The sequence below is a fragment of the Gorilla gorilla genome, chromosome 17 (assembly GCF_029281585.2).
Source record: "Gorilla gorilla gorilla isolate KB3781 chromosome 17, NHGRI_mGorGor1-v2.1_pri, whole genome shotgun sequence".
In the NCBI taxonomy this organism is placed as follows: domain Eukaryota; kingdom Metazoa; phylum Chordata; class Mammalia; order Primates; family Hominidae; genus Gorilla; species Gorilla gorilla.
Window position 1 is genome coordinate 66176325 of NC_073241.2, and position 18247 is coordinate 66194571.

At 36.9% G+C, this 18247-nt stretch overlaps 1 protein-coding gene across 5 annotated transcripts in view; it reads left to right on the top strand.

Moving 5' to 3' along the window:
* The window catches only part of KIAA1328 (KIAA1328 ortholog), a 403426-nt gene that overhangs the window by 129975 nt on the left and 255204 nt on the right, over positions 1–18247 (top strand). For all 5 annotated transcript variants that reach the window (XM_019013838.4, XM_019013839.4, XM_063699149.1 and 2 more), the window contains one exon: positions 1980–2107. In XM_019013838.4, coding sequence (XP_018869383.3) covers positions 1980–2107 — 128 coding nt within the window. The remainder of the gene's footprint in view (positions 1–1979; positions 2108–18247) is intronic.

Here is an 18247-nt window from a genome sequence, read left to right on the forward strand (position 1 = left end):
TACCAACAGCATACATAAGTAAGTGTTAAGGGGAGATTTGAAAATGTACTGAAGGGAAAAAGAGCCTGGGGAGGAAATTACCATAATGAGAAATAAGGAACAGAGCTCTCTCTTGGGTAGGACTATTTGTCTCCCAGGCACTGGTCTGCAAAGTTAGCTGACATTTTCCGATTTAGTATTTTCATCTTGAACAATTGGCAAGTTTTAGGAGTTGTGAGAGAGGGTACCCCGGGTTAAATTGCCATGTTCTTTGTACCAAATTATAAAATTATAAAAAAAGTAGGGAGGTATGTGTTCAGAAAATTTCCTGGTGATGGTTTTATTAATGAAATATTGACTTAACTGAAAAACTTAATAAAAAAACATCAAATTATACTCTCTTTATGTTTAATATAATTAGGAACTTTCTGTGTAAACTGGCAGTACTCTTACCAGAACAGTGTTATTACTTGTACCCCATACTGATTTTTTAAAATAATAACTTTATTGTGTAATAAAATTCACCCTTTTGAACTATATAATTAAATGGTTTTGAGTATATTCCAAAAATGTGCAAACACCACTACTTTGTAATTCCTGAACATGTTTATTACCTTTCCCCCAAAATTCATACCTGTTTGCAGTTACTCTCCATTTCTTCTCCCCTAACCCTTAGCAACCACTAATCTATTTCTGTCTGTATATATTTGCCTGTTCTGAACATTTTATGCAAATGAAATCATGCAATATATGGCCTTTTGTGTCTGGCTTCTTTTACTTAGCATAATATTTTCAAGGTTCATCCATGTTGTAGCAGGTAGCAGTACTTCATTGCTTTTGGTGGCTGAATAATATTCCATTTATAAATATTTCACATTTTGTTTGTTTATCAGTGGACATTGACATTGTTTTTACTTTTCTACTATTAGGAATAATGCCATGTTGAATATGTATATACAAGTTTTTGTGTGTACATATGTTTTTTAAAAAGTTTTCTTTGCTTACATATTTAATATTCTTCAGGACATATTTTCACTTCTCTTGAGTATATACCTAGGAGTAGAATTGCTGGGTCATATGTCAAAAAAATTCTCTAACATTGTGAAACAGCTAACTTATTTTCAAAAGTGGCAGCACAGTCTTATGTTCCCATTAGTTACATAGGAGGGTTCCAGTTTCTTCATATCCTTGTCAGTGCTTGTTTGTCTTTTTGGATATGGTCATCTTAGTGGATGCAAAATGGTATCTCAGTGTGTTTTTTATTTACATTTCCCTAATGCCTATGTTGAGTATCTCTTCTTATGCTTCTTGGCCATTTGCATATTTTGTTTTGGGAAATGTCTATTCAAAGCCTTTGCCCACTTTTAAATTGTACTAATTATCTTTTTATTGTTTAGTTGTACAAGGTATTTATATATTCTGGACACAAATTCTTTACCATGTTGTTTCCAAATATTTTCTCTCATTCAGGGGGTTGTTTTTTCAAATTTAAAATAATGCCTTTTGAAACACAATCATTTTACATTTTGAAGTCTAATTTGTCTATTTTTTTTTATTTGGTTACTTGTACTTTTAAGTGATCATCACCTAATCCAAGGTCACAAAGATGTACTTTTATATTTTCTGCTAAGAGTTTTATAGTTTTAACTCTTAACGTTTAGATCAATGATGCATTTTCAGCTTGTTTTGTTTTTTTAATATGGTGTGAGGTAGGGGTTCCTTTGCATGTATCTGCATTTGTTTTTATTCAAATTTAAAGAATCGAGGAATAAATTTATTTTCAAATGGGATGTTCATTGTTACTCTCTTTGTGAAGTATTGTTTTATGATTTTGGGGGAGAAATACATGTAACTTTTATCTGAAGACTTTATACTTACGAATCTCGCCAAATATGATTGCATTTCTGGTTCTGTTTTGTTTATTGGAATATGAAAAGCAGCATTGATGGATGCAGTTTGAATCAATTTTTCAGTTTTTTTCCCTTAATTTGCAATCTCACCTCTTCAGCTACAGTATAGAGAATGCCAAGAACTTCTAAGCCTATATCAGAAATATTTATCAGAACAACAGGAGAAGCTCACCATGTCTCTCTCAGAACTTGGTGCTGCTAGAATGCAGGAACAGCAGGTAAGCATCTTTAATTTTACTTTTCTTGTCTTCAGTGGATCAGCAAGATGTCAGAAGAGCCATTTGTTTTTTATCTTAATTTCCTCCCAGTATATAATATTGTTTTAAAACATGTAGCCACTGCGTGTGATTGAGTTGATGTCTTTCCCTCCCCCTTTCCTTTCTCCTCCTGTTCCTGGGCCCAAAGGTAAGGAATGATTACTTGAAGCAGTCTGTGTGGGTCAGTGGGGAAGCTTCTGGTTGTATGAAAGCACAGCCAGAAGGGTAAAGAAAACACTGTTCTGTTACTTAATGAAGAAGATCAGGTGGGCTGTTTGTTACTCATTGTCCTTATGGAAATCACGAATAAGCCTTTCTTAATTCATGTTTATTTTTTAGAATAATGAAAGTTAATTGTGGACTTATAAAAACTTTAATTGGAGAATATTAGGATATTTTGCATATGCTTGCATACATATATTAATCATGTAAGTATGTAGGAGAGTATTTATATAAGCGTTTGTACACTTATCACCAAATGGTATGTATTATATACTTAAATGAATGCTCAGAACCCTGCCAGATGTGATGTGAAATAAGCCCTAAAGACCCACTTCTGGTTGGGGGATTTCCCTTTCCTAGCCAAGGGAAGCCATTACAGACTGTATCTGGAAAAACAGGACACTTCCACCCAAATACTGGGCTTTTCCCACAGTCTTAGCAACCAGCAGACCAGGGGATTCTCTCCTGTGTCTGGCTGGGTGGGTCCCATGCCCACGGAGCCTTGCTCACTGCTAACGCAGCAGTCTGAGATCAACCTATGAGGCTGCAGCCTGGCAGGGGGAGGGGCGTCCACCATTGCTGAGGCTTCAGTAGGTAAACAGTGGCTGGGAAGCTCAAACTGGATGGAGCCCACCGCAGCTCAGCAAGGCCTACTGCCTCTACAGATTCCACCTCTGTAGGCAGGGCATTGCTGAACAAAAGGCAGCAGAAACTTCTGCAGGCTTAAACATCCCTGTCTGACAGCTCCGAAGAGAGCAGTGGTTCTCCCAGCATGGCGTTTGAGCTCTGAGAATGGACAGACTGCCTCCTCAAGTGGATCCCTGACCACTGTGTAGCCTGACTGGGAGACACCTCACAGTAGAGGCCAACAGACACCTCATACAGGCAGGTGCCCCTCTGGGACGAAGCTTCCAGAGGAAGGATCAGGCACCAATATTTGCTGTTCTGCAGCCTCTGCTGGTGATACCCAGGCAAACAGGGTCTGGAGTGGACCTCCAGCAAACACCAGCAGACCTGCAGCTGAGAGACCTGACTGTTAGAAGGAAAACTAACAAACAGAAAGGAATGTCATCAACATCAACAAAAAGGACATCCACACCAAAACCCCATCTGTAGGTCACCAACATCAAAGACCAAAGGTAGATAAAACCACAAAGGTGGGGAGAAACCAAAGCAGAGAAGCTGAAAATTCTAAAAACCAGAGCTCCTCTTCTCCTCCAAAGGATAGCAGCTCCTCGCCAGCAATGGAACAAAGCTGGTTGGAGAATGACTTTGATGAGTTGACAGAAGTGGGTTTCAGAAGGTTGGTAATAACACACTTCTCTGAGCTAAAGGAGCGTGTTCTAACCCATCGCAAGGAAGCTAAAAACCTTGAAAAAAGTTAAATGAATGGCTAACTAGAATAAACACGGTAGAGAAGAACTTAAATGACCTGATGGAGCTGAAAACCATGGCATAAGAACCTTGTGATGTGTGCACAAGCTTCAATAGCCGATTCGATCGAGTGGAAGAAAGGATATCAGTGATTGAAGATCAACTTAATGAAATAAAGTGAGAAGACAAGATTAGAGAAAAAAGAGTGAAAATAAACGAGCAAAGCCTCCAGGAAATATGGGAATATGTGAAAAGACCAAATCTACATTTGGTTGGTGTACCTGAAAGTGACAGGGAGAATGGAACCAAGCTGGAAAACACTCTTCAGGATATTACCCAGGAGAACTTCCCCAACCAAGCAAGGCAGGCCAACATTCAAATTCAGGAAATACAGAGAACACCACAAAGATACTCCTCGAGAAGAGCAACCCCAAGACACGTAATTGTCAGATTTGCCAAGGTTGAAATGAAGGAAAAAATGTTAAGGGCAGCCAGAGAGAAAGGTCGGGTTACCCACAAAGGGAAGCTCATCAGACTAACAGTGGATCCCTCAGCAGAAACCCTACAAGCCAGAAGAGAGTGGGGGCCAATCTTCAACATTCTTAAAGAAAAGAATTTTCAACCCAGAATTTCATATCCAGCCAAACTAAGCTTCATAAGTGAAGGTAAATAAAATCCTTCACAGACAAGCAAATGCTGAGAGATTTTGTCACCACCAGGCCTGCCTTACAAGAGCTCCTGAAGGGAGCACTAAACATGGAAGGGAACAACTGGTACCAGCCACTGTAAAAACATGCCAAATTGTAAAGACCATTGATGCTATGAAGAAACTGCATCAATTATTGGGAAAAATAACCAGTCAACATCATAATGACAGGATCAAATTCCACATAACAATATTAACCTTAAATGTAAATGGGCTAAATGCCCCAGTTAAAAGACACAGACTGGCAAATTGGATAAAGAATCAAGACCTATCAGTGTGCTGTATTCAGGAGACCCATCTCATGTGCAGAGACACACATAGGCTCAAAATAAAAGGATGGAGGAAGATCTACCAAGCAAATGGAAAACAACAACAACAAAAACCAGGGGTTTCAATCCTAGTCTCTGATAAAACAGACTTTAAACCAACAAAGATCAAAAGAGACAAGGAAAGCCATTATATAATGGTAAAGGGATCAATTCAACAAGAAAAGCTAACTATCCTAAATATATATGTACCCAATACAGAAGCACCCAGATTCATAAAGCAAGTCCTTAAAGACCTACAAAGGGACTTAGAGTCTGATACAATAATAATGGGAGAATTTAACACCCCACTGTCAATATTAGACAGATCAATGGGACAGAAAGTTAACAAGGATATGCAGCACTTGAACTCAGCTCTGCACCAGGTGGACCTAATAGACATCTACAGAACTCTCTACCCCAAATCAACAGAATATACATTCTTCTCAGCACCACATCATGCTTATTCTAAAATTGACTACATAATTGGAAGTAAAGCACTCCTCAGCAAATGTTACAGAACAGAAATCACAACAAACTGTCTCAGACAACAGTGCAATCAAATTAGAACTCAGGATTAAGAAACTCACTCAAAACGGCACAACTACATGGAACTGAACAACCTGCTCCTGAATGACTACTGGGTAAATAACGAAATGAAGGCAGAAATAAAGATCTTCTTTTAAAGCAATGATAACAGAGACACAACGTGCCAGAATCTCTGGGACACATTTAAAGCACTGTGTAGAGGGAAATTTATAGCACTAATTGCCTACAAGAGAAAGCAGGAAAGATCTAAAATTGACACCCTAACTTCACAATTAAAAGACCTAGAGAAGCAAGAGCAAACAAATTCAAAAGCTAGTAGAAGGCAAGAAATAACTAAGATCAGAGTAGAACTGAAGGAGATAGAGGCACAAAAAAACCCTTCAAAAAATCAATGAATCCAGGAGCTGGTTTTTTGAAAAGATCAACAAAATTGAAATAGCCAAAGTATAAATGGTTTGTTTGTATTTTGATCTGAAATATTTTCTTCTGTTCTATTTTCTTAAAACATAGCTGATAAAAAGAGGCAGAGGAAGGTGGCATCTATTTTTTATTGTTTATGTGAAGTTTCCCTGCTACGCGGAAAACAAGTCAGGCAGTTTTTAAGGTGGCTCTTGCCTATTGCTTTTCAGGGGATAAGAGAAAATGGTAGTGTGAAGATCAGATTTCAGACCTTTGGTTTTGCGTTTCTATTTACTGCTCCTGCATGACATAGATGTGTGAAGAGGGCACAAAACGGAAGGCCGATCCATTTGGCAAGGATGTGGGAAGGGAGATGGAGGAATCTTTCATTTACCAGTATTAATAGTCTTATCTTAAGGATACAGAGCTGATAGTGAAGAAATAGTCACCAGGGGATCCTAAAGACATGTAGAAAAGACTCTTTTTCTATTTACTGTTGAAATTGGAGGAAAATAAAACTTTCTCAGGTGTTACTGATTTGTATTTAAGCTAGTGATTTCTTGGGGGTTTTGCCCAATAAGGCTACTTCCTTGCAGTAATGGCATCATTGTGAATACTGTAAACCTCAGTGATGACACTGACCTAATTCTCTTCCCACTTCCCACTTACCTTGTCATGAAGTTGCATGTTCTATTTATGTACTTGCAAATAGACTGTGCCCATCTCTGTAATGTCACCTTTTTTGTTATTTTGTAATCGTTGTTATATCATTCATCTATCTCCCTTACCAGCTTTTTTGAAAACAGGCATCTTGTTGCATTGGTTTTTGTACACTCAGAGCCTAACATAGGTCTTGGCTTAAGAAATATTTCTTTTTCATTAATTTGTATTTAACAAACATTTATGTAGTACATACTACATGTTAATACATATTAAATCATTTAATCCTAACTCAATGAAATAAGGTAGGTTATTATCTCTGTTTTATGCCTCTCCCAGAGGCAGAATGAATGAATCAGCCAGGTCATACAGCTAACAGGTTGGCAAAGCCAAGATATGAACCAAGCCAGTCTGGCACTATAGTTTGTTGAAGAAGGAAAGACAAGAAAAATTTGAGATAACTAAAATGGTTAAAATTTGGCTTTAGATATTCTTGTTTCTATAACTAACTCTCCTTGGCTCTTAATCTGACATACAGATTTTTAAACTCTAGAGCACAAATATGCTAGAGATGGTGGGCAAGTATTTTCTTTCCTTGCAAGGAGCCACAGTGTCAGATAAAACATAAAATTTTATTCTCAAATTTTTAAAAATTTCACCTGCAGATTTTATGATGATGATGGCAGCAGATTGTTTTTCATGAGGCATTTCTTTGACTTTGAGAGACTTTTTCTGTTTCTTGTTTGTATTGGTTACTCTCTGTGCCTTAAATAGCATATTATGGTTTTGCTTGTAGTTTATTAAATCCACAGTTCTCCAGAAGAATGCCCTAGCTTATGATTTTTGTTTTTAACATCTGTCATTTCCTTGAAAAGAAGTTGGCTTTATTTACAAGGTGATTTTTTTTCTTGTTTTCTCCCTATCCTCTTTCTCTCTTTTTCTTAAAGATAAATACATTCTACATTTCTTTTGTAATTTATTCAGCATTATAGGTTCTTCATAGTGGGTTCTAGAGAGGTTCTTCACTTGTTCTATTTAGGTTGTAGTATTTATTTGATGTGTGTATATTACCCCATTATCTTATCTTAATAAATAGTGCTTAGCTATAGTACAATCCTAGTCTTGAACATGGTAGCGTCTAATAACCATAGTTTTGGTCAATGTACATTTTATAGCCTTTTCTTGTTATAGGAGTGTGTTACTTCTTTTTTTTTTGGAATCTAAACTTAGTGTCACTTCACTTATGATGCTCATAACTTCCTTTTTTGTCTTATTTGTAGCCCATACCATTTTACAAAAGTTGTCGTATTTCCTCAGTACTGTTTGTAATAAGAGAAAGCCTAGGCAGCATTTTGAATAGCTTCTCCTACTCCGGTTTGAAAATGTTGGTAGGTCAGCCTATTTTACTATTTTTATTAACTCTGCATTATTTTGGCAGGTAGATATAAAGTAGCTTTAGAATTTTCTAAGGATTTCTTTTATTTCCTTAAAATTGGTAAAATAATTACTTTTTGGCCATGGGCAATGGATATTGAATTTCAGTTCCTCTGATCTGGTAAAAGGCTTGTTAGAGAAACTTCTTTATTTTCCCTGTGATTACTTGTTCCATATTTCTTAGTAGGTCTGGGTCACAGACTGGTCAAGAATCTGAAATGTACTAAAGATGGGTCATTGCTTACTACAAATTTAATGTGTGTTGTTGGTTGTTATCACTGTTGCTTCTATAGTGTTATTAAAAGGTGATCAGGAGTTCGAAACCAGCCTGGTCAACATGATGAAACCCTGTCTCTACTAAAAATACACACACACACACACACACACACACACCACCACGCCTGGCTAATTTTTGTATTTTTAGTAGAGATGGGGTTTTACCATGTTGGTCAGGCTGGTCTCACACTCCTGACCTCAGGTGATCCACCCACCTTGGCCTCCCAAAGTGCTGGGATTATAGTCATAAGCCACTGTGCCTGGCCAAAAAGAAAAGTTTTATAGTACTTAGGGACACACAGTCTTATGACTACTTCCTATTCTGTGACTACTTTCATATATTCTTTTGGTTAAAATTTTATCTAATTTTATTTTGTTCTTTTTAATGTGTACTGAATGTGTAATATATGTCTTAATTCTATCTAATACTAGGCTATCTTCAAGTTATAATACCACTTATAAGCCTAGATTTTATTGACAATCCAGAGGCATCGTCATACTTCTAATGGACAAGAAAAAAAAAAAAAAAAAAAAAAACTAAAGAAGGTGTGAGGCTCATTATACTATTAAACTCCTCACAGACTAAAAGATCTGTAGGTAAAACAAGAATTGTTCCTTGCTAGGCCTGCCATGGTAAACAAAAACAAACAAAGAAAGAACAAGAATAGGAATAACAGCAGATTTCTCAACAGAAACAATGCTGGACAAGGCAGTACAACAGCTTATTCAAAGAGCTGAGGGAAAAGGAAACTGGCAATCAAGCAAAATCATTCTTCAAAACTGAAGGTGATATAAAGGCATTTCCACATTAAGAAAGACTAAGAGTACTAGTTTACCTGCCTTACAATAAATACTAATAGAAGTCTGTTTAGATGAAAGGAAAATGACATAAGGCAGTAACTCAAATCCACACAAAGAAATAAAAAGCACCAATAAAGATGCGTATTTCCTTTTCCTTAAACAATTTTAGACACCTGAATAAAACAATAATAATCCTGTATTGAGCTTACAAGATATAAAGATCGTGTGTGTGTGTGTGTGTGTGTGTGTGTGTGTGTGTGTACATGTGTGTATACATATGCACAAGGGAGACGAGAAGGGAGGGAGCTATATTAGAGTGAATTTTCCATATACTGGAATTAAGTTAGTGGAAAGGAAGGAAAACTGTCTTTATTTATAAATAACATCATCCTGCATATAGAGAATCATAAGAAATCCACAAAAAAACGGTGATGGAACTAATAAATGAGTTCAGCAAGGATGCAGGATATAAGATCAATATGTAAAAAATCAATTTTATTTCTGTTGGTTACCAATGAACAATTAAAATATGGATATATTTAACAGAAGTGCAAGACGTATACACTGAAGACATTAAAACATGGCTGAGAGAAACTGAAGAACATCTAAATAGATGGAAATGGGTTCCATGGTCATGGATTGGCCATTTTTCCGAAATTGATCTGTAGATTTGTTGCAATCCTGATCAGAATTCCAGCAGATTTTGATAATTCCTTTTTTGTGGAAACTGGTAAAACAGTCTTAAAATTTATATGGAAGTGCAAAGGAGTGAGAATAGCCAAAACAATTTTGAGAACGATGAGAAGAGTAGAGGGTTACTCTTTTCAGTTTCATAATTTGTTCTAAAGCTATGGTATAGTAGGTAGAATTTTAAGAAGGCTCACATGACCTTGGCCCCCTGGCAAAATGGTTTCACTCTTGTGACTATGTTATGTTATATATTTAAAAAGATTATCTTGGTAGGCCCAATCTAATAAATAAGAAAAGCAGAGAGTTTTCTTTAGCTGAGAGTAAAAGATGAAATCAGAGAGATTTGAAACATGAGAAGGATTCAACTCACCATTTCTAGCTTTAAAGATGAATGGGGCTCAAAGCTGAGGATAGTTCATGGCTAACAGCAAGAAAATAAGGATTTAAGTCCTACAACCACAAGGAGCTATATTCTGTCAGCAACCTGAATGAACTTGGAATCAGTTTCCTCCTCAGATATTCCAAATTAGATCACAGCTCAGCTGACAACCTGGATTCAGTCTTGTGAGAAAGTAAACATAGAACCTAGTTGAGTTGGTCTGGCCTTTTGACCTACATAACTGTGAGCTAATGAATTTGGGTTATTTTAAGCTGTTGCATTTATGGTAACTTGTTTTGGAAAAATAGAGGAAGAATACACACAGAGGGCTCCAAGATGGCCAACTAGACCCAGGCAGGAGGAACGTTTCCCACCAAAGGACTGGGACATCAGGAAAACTGGTACACTCCTAGCAGATCTTCAGAAGGGAGGCATTGAGAGTGGGCAGAAGGAAGAAACAGATTCTGGGCTGAAAGGGGAGGAAGCTGGGAACCCTGCACAGGGCTACTGCACACTGGGACTTATTCATGGCCTTCAGTGACTCCTGTGGAGTGGGTGAGTTGAACAGGCAAGGAGCAACTCACTCTTATCATGGGCATCTGGAATCCCAGAAATAAGATAGTCACACAACAGTGAAGAAAAAAGAATGAAAGGGAATGAAGAAAATCTTCAAGAAATATAGGATTACGTAAAGAGACCAAATCTATGAGTCATTGGCATCTTTGAAATAGATGGGGAGAAACAACTTGGAAAACATATTTGGAAAACATATTTCAGGATGTCATTCATGAGAACTTCCCCAACCTAGCTAGACCTGCTACCACTAGACCTGGTACCTGGTACCACCAGACCTGCTTTACAAGAGCTCCTGAAAGAAGCACTAAATATGGAAAGGAAAGACCAGCAACTGCAAAAACACACTTAAGTACACAGACCAGTGACACTATAATGCAACCACACAAATAAATCAGCATAATAAACAGCTAACAACATGATGACAGGATCAAATCCACACATATCAATACTAACCTTGAATGTAAACGAGCTAAATACCCCAATGAAAAGGCACAGAGTAGCAAACTGAATGAAGAAGCAAGACCCAATGGTATGTTGTGTTCAAGAGACCCATGTCATGTGCAGTGACACCCGTAGGCTAAAAATAAAGGGATGGAGAAAAATCTACCAAGCAAATAAAAAACAGAAAAAAGTAAGGGTTGCAATTCTAATATCAGACAAAACAGACTTTAAACATCTTTCCTAGAATCAGAAAACAAAGATCAAAAAAGACAAAGAAGGCCATTACATAATGGCAAAGGTTTTAATTCAACATGAAAACCTAATTAGCCTAAATGTGTTTGCATCTAACACAAGGGGACCCAGATTCATAAAGCAAGTTCTTAGAGACCTTCAAAGAGACTTAAACTTCCACACAATAATAGTGAGATATTTCAACACCCCACTGACAGTATTAGACAGATCCTTCAGTCAGAAAATTAACAAAGATATTTAGGACCTGAACATTGGACCAAATGGATCTGATAGACATCTATAAAACTCTCTACCCCAAAACAACACAATATATATTCTTCTCATCTGCACTGAGTACAACAATCTAAAATTGGTCAAACAATTGGACATAAAACAATCTGCAGCAAATGCAAAAGAACCAAAATCATATATTAGCTACTCTCTCAGACCACAGTACAATAAAAATAGAATTCACAACTAAGAAGATCTTTGAAAACTATACAGTTTCATGGAAATTAAACAATCTGCTTGTGAATGACTTTTGAGTAAATAATGAAATTAAGGCAGAAAACAAGAAGTTCTTTGAAAAGATTGAGAACAAAGGTACAATATACCAGAATCTCTGGAACACAGCTAAGGCAGTGTTAAGAGGGAAATTTATAGCACTAAACTGCCACATAAAAAGTTAGAAAGACCTCAGATTAACAACATAACATCACAACTAAAAGAACTAGAGAAGCAAGAGCAAACCACCCCACAGGAAGAGGTGACAGGAAATAGCCAAAATCAGAGCTTAACTGAAGGAGATTGAAACACAAAGAAAACATTTAAAAGATAAACGAAGCCAGGAGCTGGTCTTTTGAAAAAAATTAATAAGCTGGATAAACCACTAGGCACACTAATAAAGAAGAAAAGAGAGAAGGTCCAAGTAAACACAATCAGAAATGAAAAAGGGAATATTATCACTGACCCCACAGAAATGCAAATAACCATCAGAGACTATTATGAACACCTCTATGCACACAAACTAGAAAATCTAGAAGAAATTGATAAATTTCTGGGCACATACACTCTCCCAAGGCTGAACCAGGAAGAAATTGAATCTCTACACATACCAATAATGAGCTCTGAAATTGAATCAGTAATAACCTACCAACCAAAAAAATCTCAAGACCAGATAAATCCACAGCCAAATTCTACCAGATGTACAAAGAAGGGCTGGTAGCATTCCTACTGAAACGATTCTAACAAATTGAAAAGTAAGGACTCCTCCCTAACTCTTTCTATGAGGCCAACATTATCCTGATACCAAAACCTGGCAGAGACATAACAAAAAAAATCCCAGGACTAGACAGATTCACAGCTGAATTCTACCAGAGGACAAACAGGAGCTGGTACCATTCCTTCTCACACTATTCTGAACAACAGAAAAAGAGGGACTCCTCCCTAACTCATTTTGTGAGGCCAGCATCATCCTGATACCAAAACCTGGCAGAGACACAGCAAAAAATGAAAATTTCAGGCCAATATCCCCAATGAACATTGGTGTGAAAATCCTCAATAAAATACTGGCACACCGAATCCAATAGCACATTAAAAAGCTTGTCCATCACAATCAAGTCAGCTTCATCCCTGGGATGCAAGGCTGGTTCAACTTATGCAAATCAATAAACATAATCCATCACATAAATGAACCAATGACAAAACCACATGATTATCCCAATAGATGCAGAAAAGACCTTTGATAATAATCAACACCCCTTTATACTACAGACTCTCAATACACTAGGTATTGGTGGAACATATCTCAAAATAATAAGAGCTATTTATGACAAACCCACAGCCAATATCATACTGATTGGGGAAAAGCTGGAAGCATTCCCTTTGAAAACGGGCACAAGATATGGATGCTCTCTCTCACCACTCTTACTCAACATAATATTGGAAGTTCTGGCCAGGGCAATCGGGGAAGAGAAAGAAATAAATTGTATTCATATAGGAAGAGAGGAAGTCAAATTGTCTCTGTTTGCAGATGATATGAGTGTATATTTAGAAAACCCCATTGTCTGAGCCTAAAATCTCCTTAAGCTGATAAGCAACTTCAGCAAAGTCTCAGGATACAAAATCAATGTGCAAAATTCACAAGCATTGCTATACACCAATAGTAGACAAACAGAGAGCCAAATCATGAGTGAACTCCCATTCACAATTGCTACAAAGAGAATAAAATACCTAGGTATCCAACTTACAAGGGATGTGAAGGACCTCTTCAAGGAGAACTACAAACCACTGCTCAAGGAAATAAGAGAGGACACAAAGAAATGGGAAAACATTCCATACTCATGGATGGGAAGAATCAATATCATGAAAATGGCCACAATGCCCAAAGTAATTTATAGACTCAATGCTTTCCCCATCAAGCTACCATTGACTTTCTTCACAGAATTACAAAAAACTACTTTAAATTTCATATGGAACCAAAAAAGAGCCTGTATAGCCAAGACAATCCTAAGCAAAAAGAGCAAAGCTGGAGGCATCATGCTACCTGACTTCAAACTATACTACAAGGCTACAGTAACCAAAACAGCATGGTACTGGTACCAAAGCAGATATATAGACCAATGGAACAGAACAGAGGCCTCAGAAATAACACCACACATCTACAACCATCTGATCTTTGACAAACCTGACAAAAGCAATGGAGAAAGGATTCCCTATTAAATAAATGGTGTTTGGAAAACTATGTAGCCCTATGCAGAAAACTGAAACTGTACCCCTTCCTTGCACCTTATACAAGAAATAATTCAAGGTGAATTAAAGACTTAAACGTAAGACCTAATACCATAAAAACCCTAGAAGAAAACCTAGGTAATACCATTCACGACATAGGCACTTTGGGAAGCCGAGGTCAGTGGATCACCTGAGGTTGGGAGTTCAAGACCAGCCTGACCAACATGGTGAAACCCTGTCTCTACTAAAAATACAGAATTAGCCAGGTGTGGTGGTGGATGCCTGTAATCCCAGCTACTTGGGAGACTGAGGCAGGAGAATCGCTTGAACCCAAGAGGCAGAGGTTGCGGTGAGCTGAGATTACACCATTGCACTCCACCCTGGACGACAAGAGTAAAACTCCATCTCAAAAATAAAATAAATTTAAAAAATGTGGTACTGTATACCATGAAATACTATGCAGCCATAAAAAAGAACGAGATCATGTTTTTTGCAGAAACATGGATTGAACAAGAGGCCATTATCCTTAGCAAACTAACAGGAACAGAAAACCAAGTTCTCACTTGTAAGCGGGAGCTAAATATAAGAATACATGGACCCAAAGAGAGGAACAACAGACACTGAAGCCTACTAAAAGGTAAAGGGTGGGAGGAAGGAGAGAAGAAGAAAAAGATAACTATGGGTACTATGCTTGTTACCTGGGTAATGAAATAATCTGTACATCAAAGCCCTGTGACACGAGTTTACCTATATAACAAACCTGCATATGTACCGTGAACCTAAAATAAAAGTTTAAAAAGAAAATACATGCAGTATTCATGACAGTACAGTACTGCCATAAGGATGGATGTATTAATCAGTGGAACAAAATTATAAATCCAAATAATAAACCCTAACAATGATCGTCAATTGATTATTGACAAAAGTGCTAAGGCAGTTAAATGGGGAGAAAGAATAATCTTTTCAACTAATGATGATGGGACAATTGAACACATGCGAAAAGAAATACATTTGGACCCTTCACACCATGCACAAAAATTAAGCTAAACATTAATCCATCATTCAGGATACCTTTTGTAAAACCTAGTTTCAGTTAATGATTTTTCTCAGCACCAGTTTTTGTCTTCTTTAGGTGCAGTGTTTTTTATACCTGAACTTCAACAGTGGATCACACTATATAATTTACCCTTATATAATTAATAATAGCCAGAAGTATTGCCTTTTAACGCAGAGGAAGAGCAGAATATCATGTATATGGTTACCATGTCGGGGGAGGGGTCTAACCACAGAAGGATCAAAGATCATCACAATGCTAGCCATTGTTAATGTAAGTTCCAAAACTTCTGCCTATTTTTTTTGGTGTCAGAGTAGCCAAGGAAAACACTAAGCAATCAAGCACTGGATGAAACAACAGTTAACTTACATAAAAAAGAAACAGCAAGATCAGCTTCAATGATGGCATTGGTCTTTCATGGATAGTGTGTCCCCTATATCCAGCGGGTTCTCTGGCAGCCAACCTGTCTCTCCTGTCCCATTCCTGTCCCAGTAAGCGAACTTCTCTTCCTCCCCTCTGGAGTATAAAATACTAAATGCTGGGAATATACCTGAGGGCCATTGGTGCATACACTTAAACAGTACAGAGGAACACACATTGAGCCTGAAACAGGAAAAGATATTACCAACAAGGTGATAGTTAAAATTCTGTTTTGTTCAGTTATCTAAAGTTTTGTCTGTTATGTGAATATATCAATTTTGTGTTGAAGATGCTGCTGTGGTAGCTGACTAATCTGTAGAATGGATTATTTTTATTGGATTTTAAAAATATTTTGCTTTTTAAGACTTGGAACCAACCCAAATGTCCATCAGTGATAGACTGGATTAAGAAAATGTGGCACATATACACCATGGAATACTACACAGCCATAAAAAAGGATGAGTTCATGTCTTTTATGGGGACATGGATGAAGCTGGAAACCATCATTCTGAGCAAACTATCCCAAGGACAGAAAACCAAACTCCGCATGTTCTCACTCATAGGTGGGAATTGAGCAATGAGAACACATGGACACAGGGTAGGGAACATCACACACCAGGCCCTGCTGGGGGGTCAGGGGAGGGGCGAGGGATAGCATTAGGAGGTATACCTAATGTAAATAACGAGTTAACGGGTGCAGCACACAAGTATGGCACATGTATACATATGTAACAAACCTACACGTTGTGCACATGTACCCTAGAACTCAAAGTAAAATAATAATAATAAAAAATTTTGCTTTTTAATATTTTTATTAATGAATGTTTTACGGCCATTTATTTATTCAGATAATGACACAAGTTATTGTAGCCCAGATGCTGCTAATGTGAGAGAAGGCATCGTTCTCTATACACTCCATTTAAAATTGTGTGTACCCATTCTGAATCCTCATGTCAGGCTAAATTGAATAATAATAAATAATTACTCAGTGAAATATTACAAGTCTCAGAGTAGTTGAAAACCAAATCAACATTACAGACATATATTTACTATTGTCTTCCAGTTAGTGGTTTCTGATTGATTGATAATTGCTACCAGGGACACAGTTTTATATATAATTGTGTGTATGCACATACACACACACACACACACACACACACACACATACATATACATCTTCAAAAATTCTATTTTTCAGTGTAATCTAGACCTTAATACCTGGTTATTGACCTGAAGATATATACTTTCTACTAGCAGGTTACAGATTCAAAATGAAACCTGAAAAGTATTTAAACTGATAATGTGATATTAATAACATTAAAGTTTATGTATTATCTAAATTAGATATGATTGGGCACAGTGGTCAAAATATACTGCAAAATTTAGGTTTATGGTCACCATTTTTGGAATCAGGGTTGTTTGCTCTTATATCTGACTGTTTGACATTTGTTCTCAATTCTCCTCAGAAGAAGGCTTTTTTCTTTTTTGATTTGTATAAATTTTAGGGGTATGAGTATAGTTTTGTTACATGGCTGTATTATGTAGGTAGTGAAGTCTGGGCTTTTAGTGTATCCATCACCTGAATAATGTACATTATATTCACTGAGTAATTTTTTTTTATTATCTGCTCCCCCCTCATAGCCTCCACTCTTCTGAGTCTCCAATGTCTATTATTCCACATTATCTAGCTCTCATTTCTAAGTGAGAACATGTGGTATTTTTCAGTTTCTGAGTTGTTTCACTGAAGATAAAAGCCTCCAGTTCCATTTATGTTACTGCAGTAGACATAATTGCATTCTTTTTTTGCGGATGAATAGTATTCCATTGTGTATATACCACATTTTCTTTTTCTAATCATCCATTGATAGACATTTATGTTGATTCCTTATCTTTGCTATTGTGAATAGTGTTGCAATAAACATACAAGTACATGTATCTTTTTATGTGATTATTTCTTTTCCTTTGGGTAGATACACAGTAGTGGGATTGCTAGATTGAATTGCTGTTCTATTTTTAGTTATTCGAGAAATCTCCATACTGTTTTCCATACAGGTTGTAATTATTTACACTCGCATCAACAGTGTATAAGCATTTCCCTTTCTCTGCATCACAGAAGGATTTTTCTATTGTTTATTTATTTCTAATGGACTCTGGCTCAAAAACTGTGCCATCTGTCATAGGGCATTATGTGATAAGAAGTATAATCTAGTACTAAACAGATTGTCTCAGACAAAGTATGAGTGAATTTTTGCTCTTGGAACAGCAAGTCTTGATCTGGAACCAGTTCTATTGGTCATGGTATATAAACAGCCAGATTAGTAGTACTGGATTTTGCAAAGTTAGTATCACCATGCTGAGATAAAAAGTCTTGAGTGCAGAAGAGAGAGAGGATTGGGTTATCCTTTGATATTATGTTGATATCAGTCACTGGTATCCATTGAACTCTTTCAAAGGTAAGTTATTGATCCAAGGACCAAAGTACAAGCTACAATTCTAAACACCCTTTTCCCTTTTTTGGATGGGAATACTGACATATATATTGAGCATTGCTGACAAAGCAATTTGCCAGGCACCCTTCAGGTAAACAGATAAAACCTCAGAAAATGTAATATTTGACTGTGCTTCTACTTGTGGAGTTAAGTCTTCTCATAAGTTAACTTCCTTCAACTGCCTGTTAACAAAGTTAAATTTTAATCCCTCTTGCCAACTGATTTTTTAACTTTTATTATTCAGTGAATACTAAATCATTTCTTCCCTTAATTGTTAAAGCTTTTTTGTTTCTTTTTCTCTTGTTGGTCTGTCTTTTGTTACAGAGAATCCCAGTTAAGAACTATGAAGGATAGAGATAAAATTA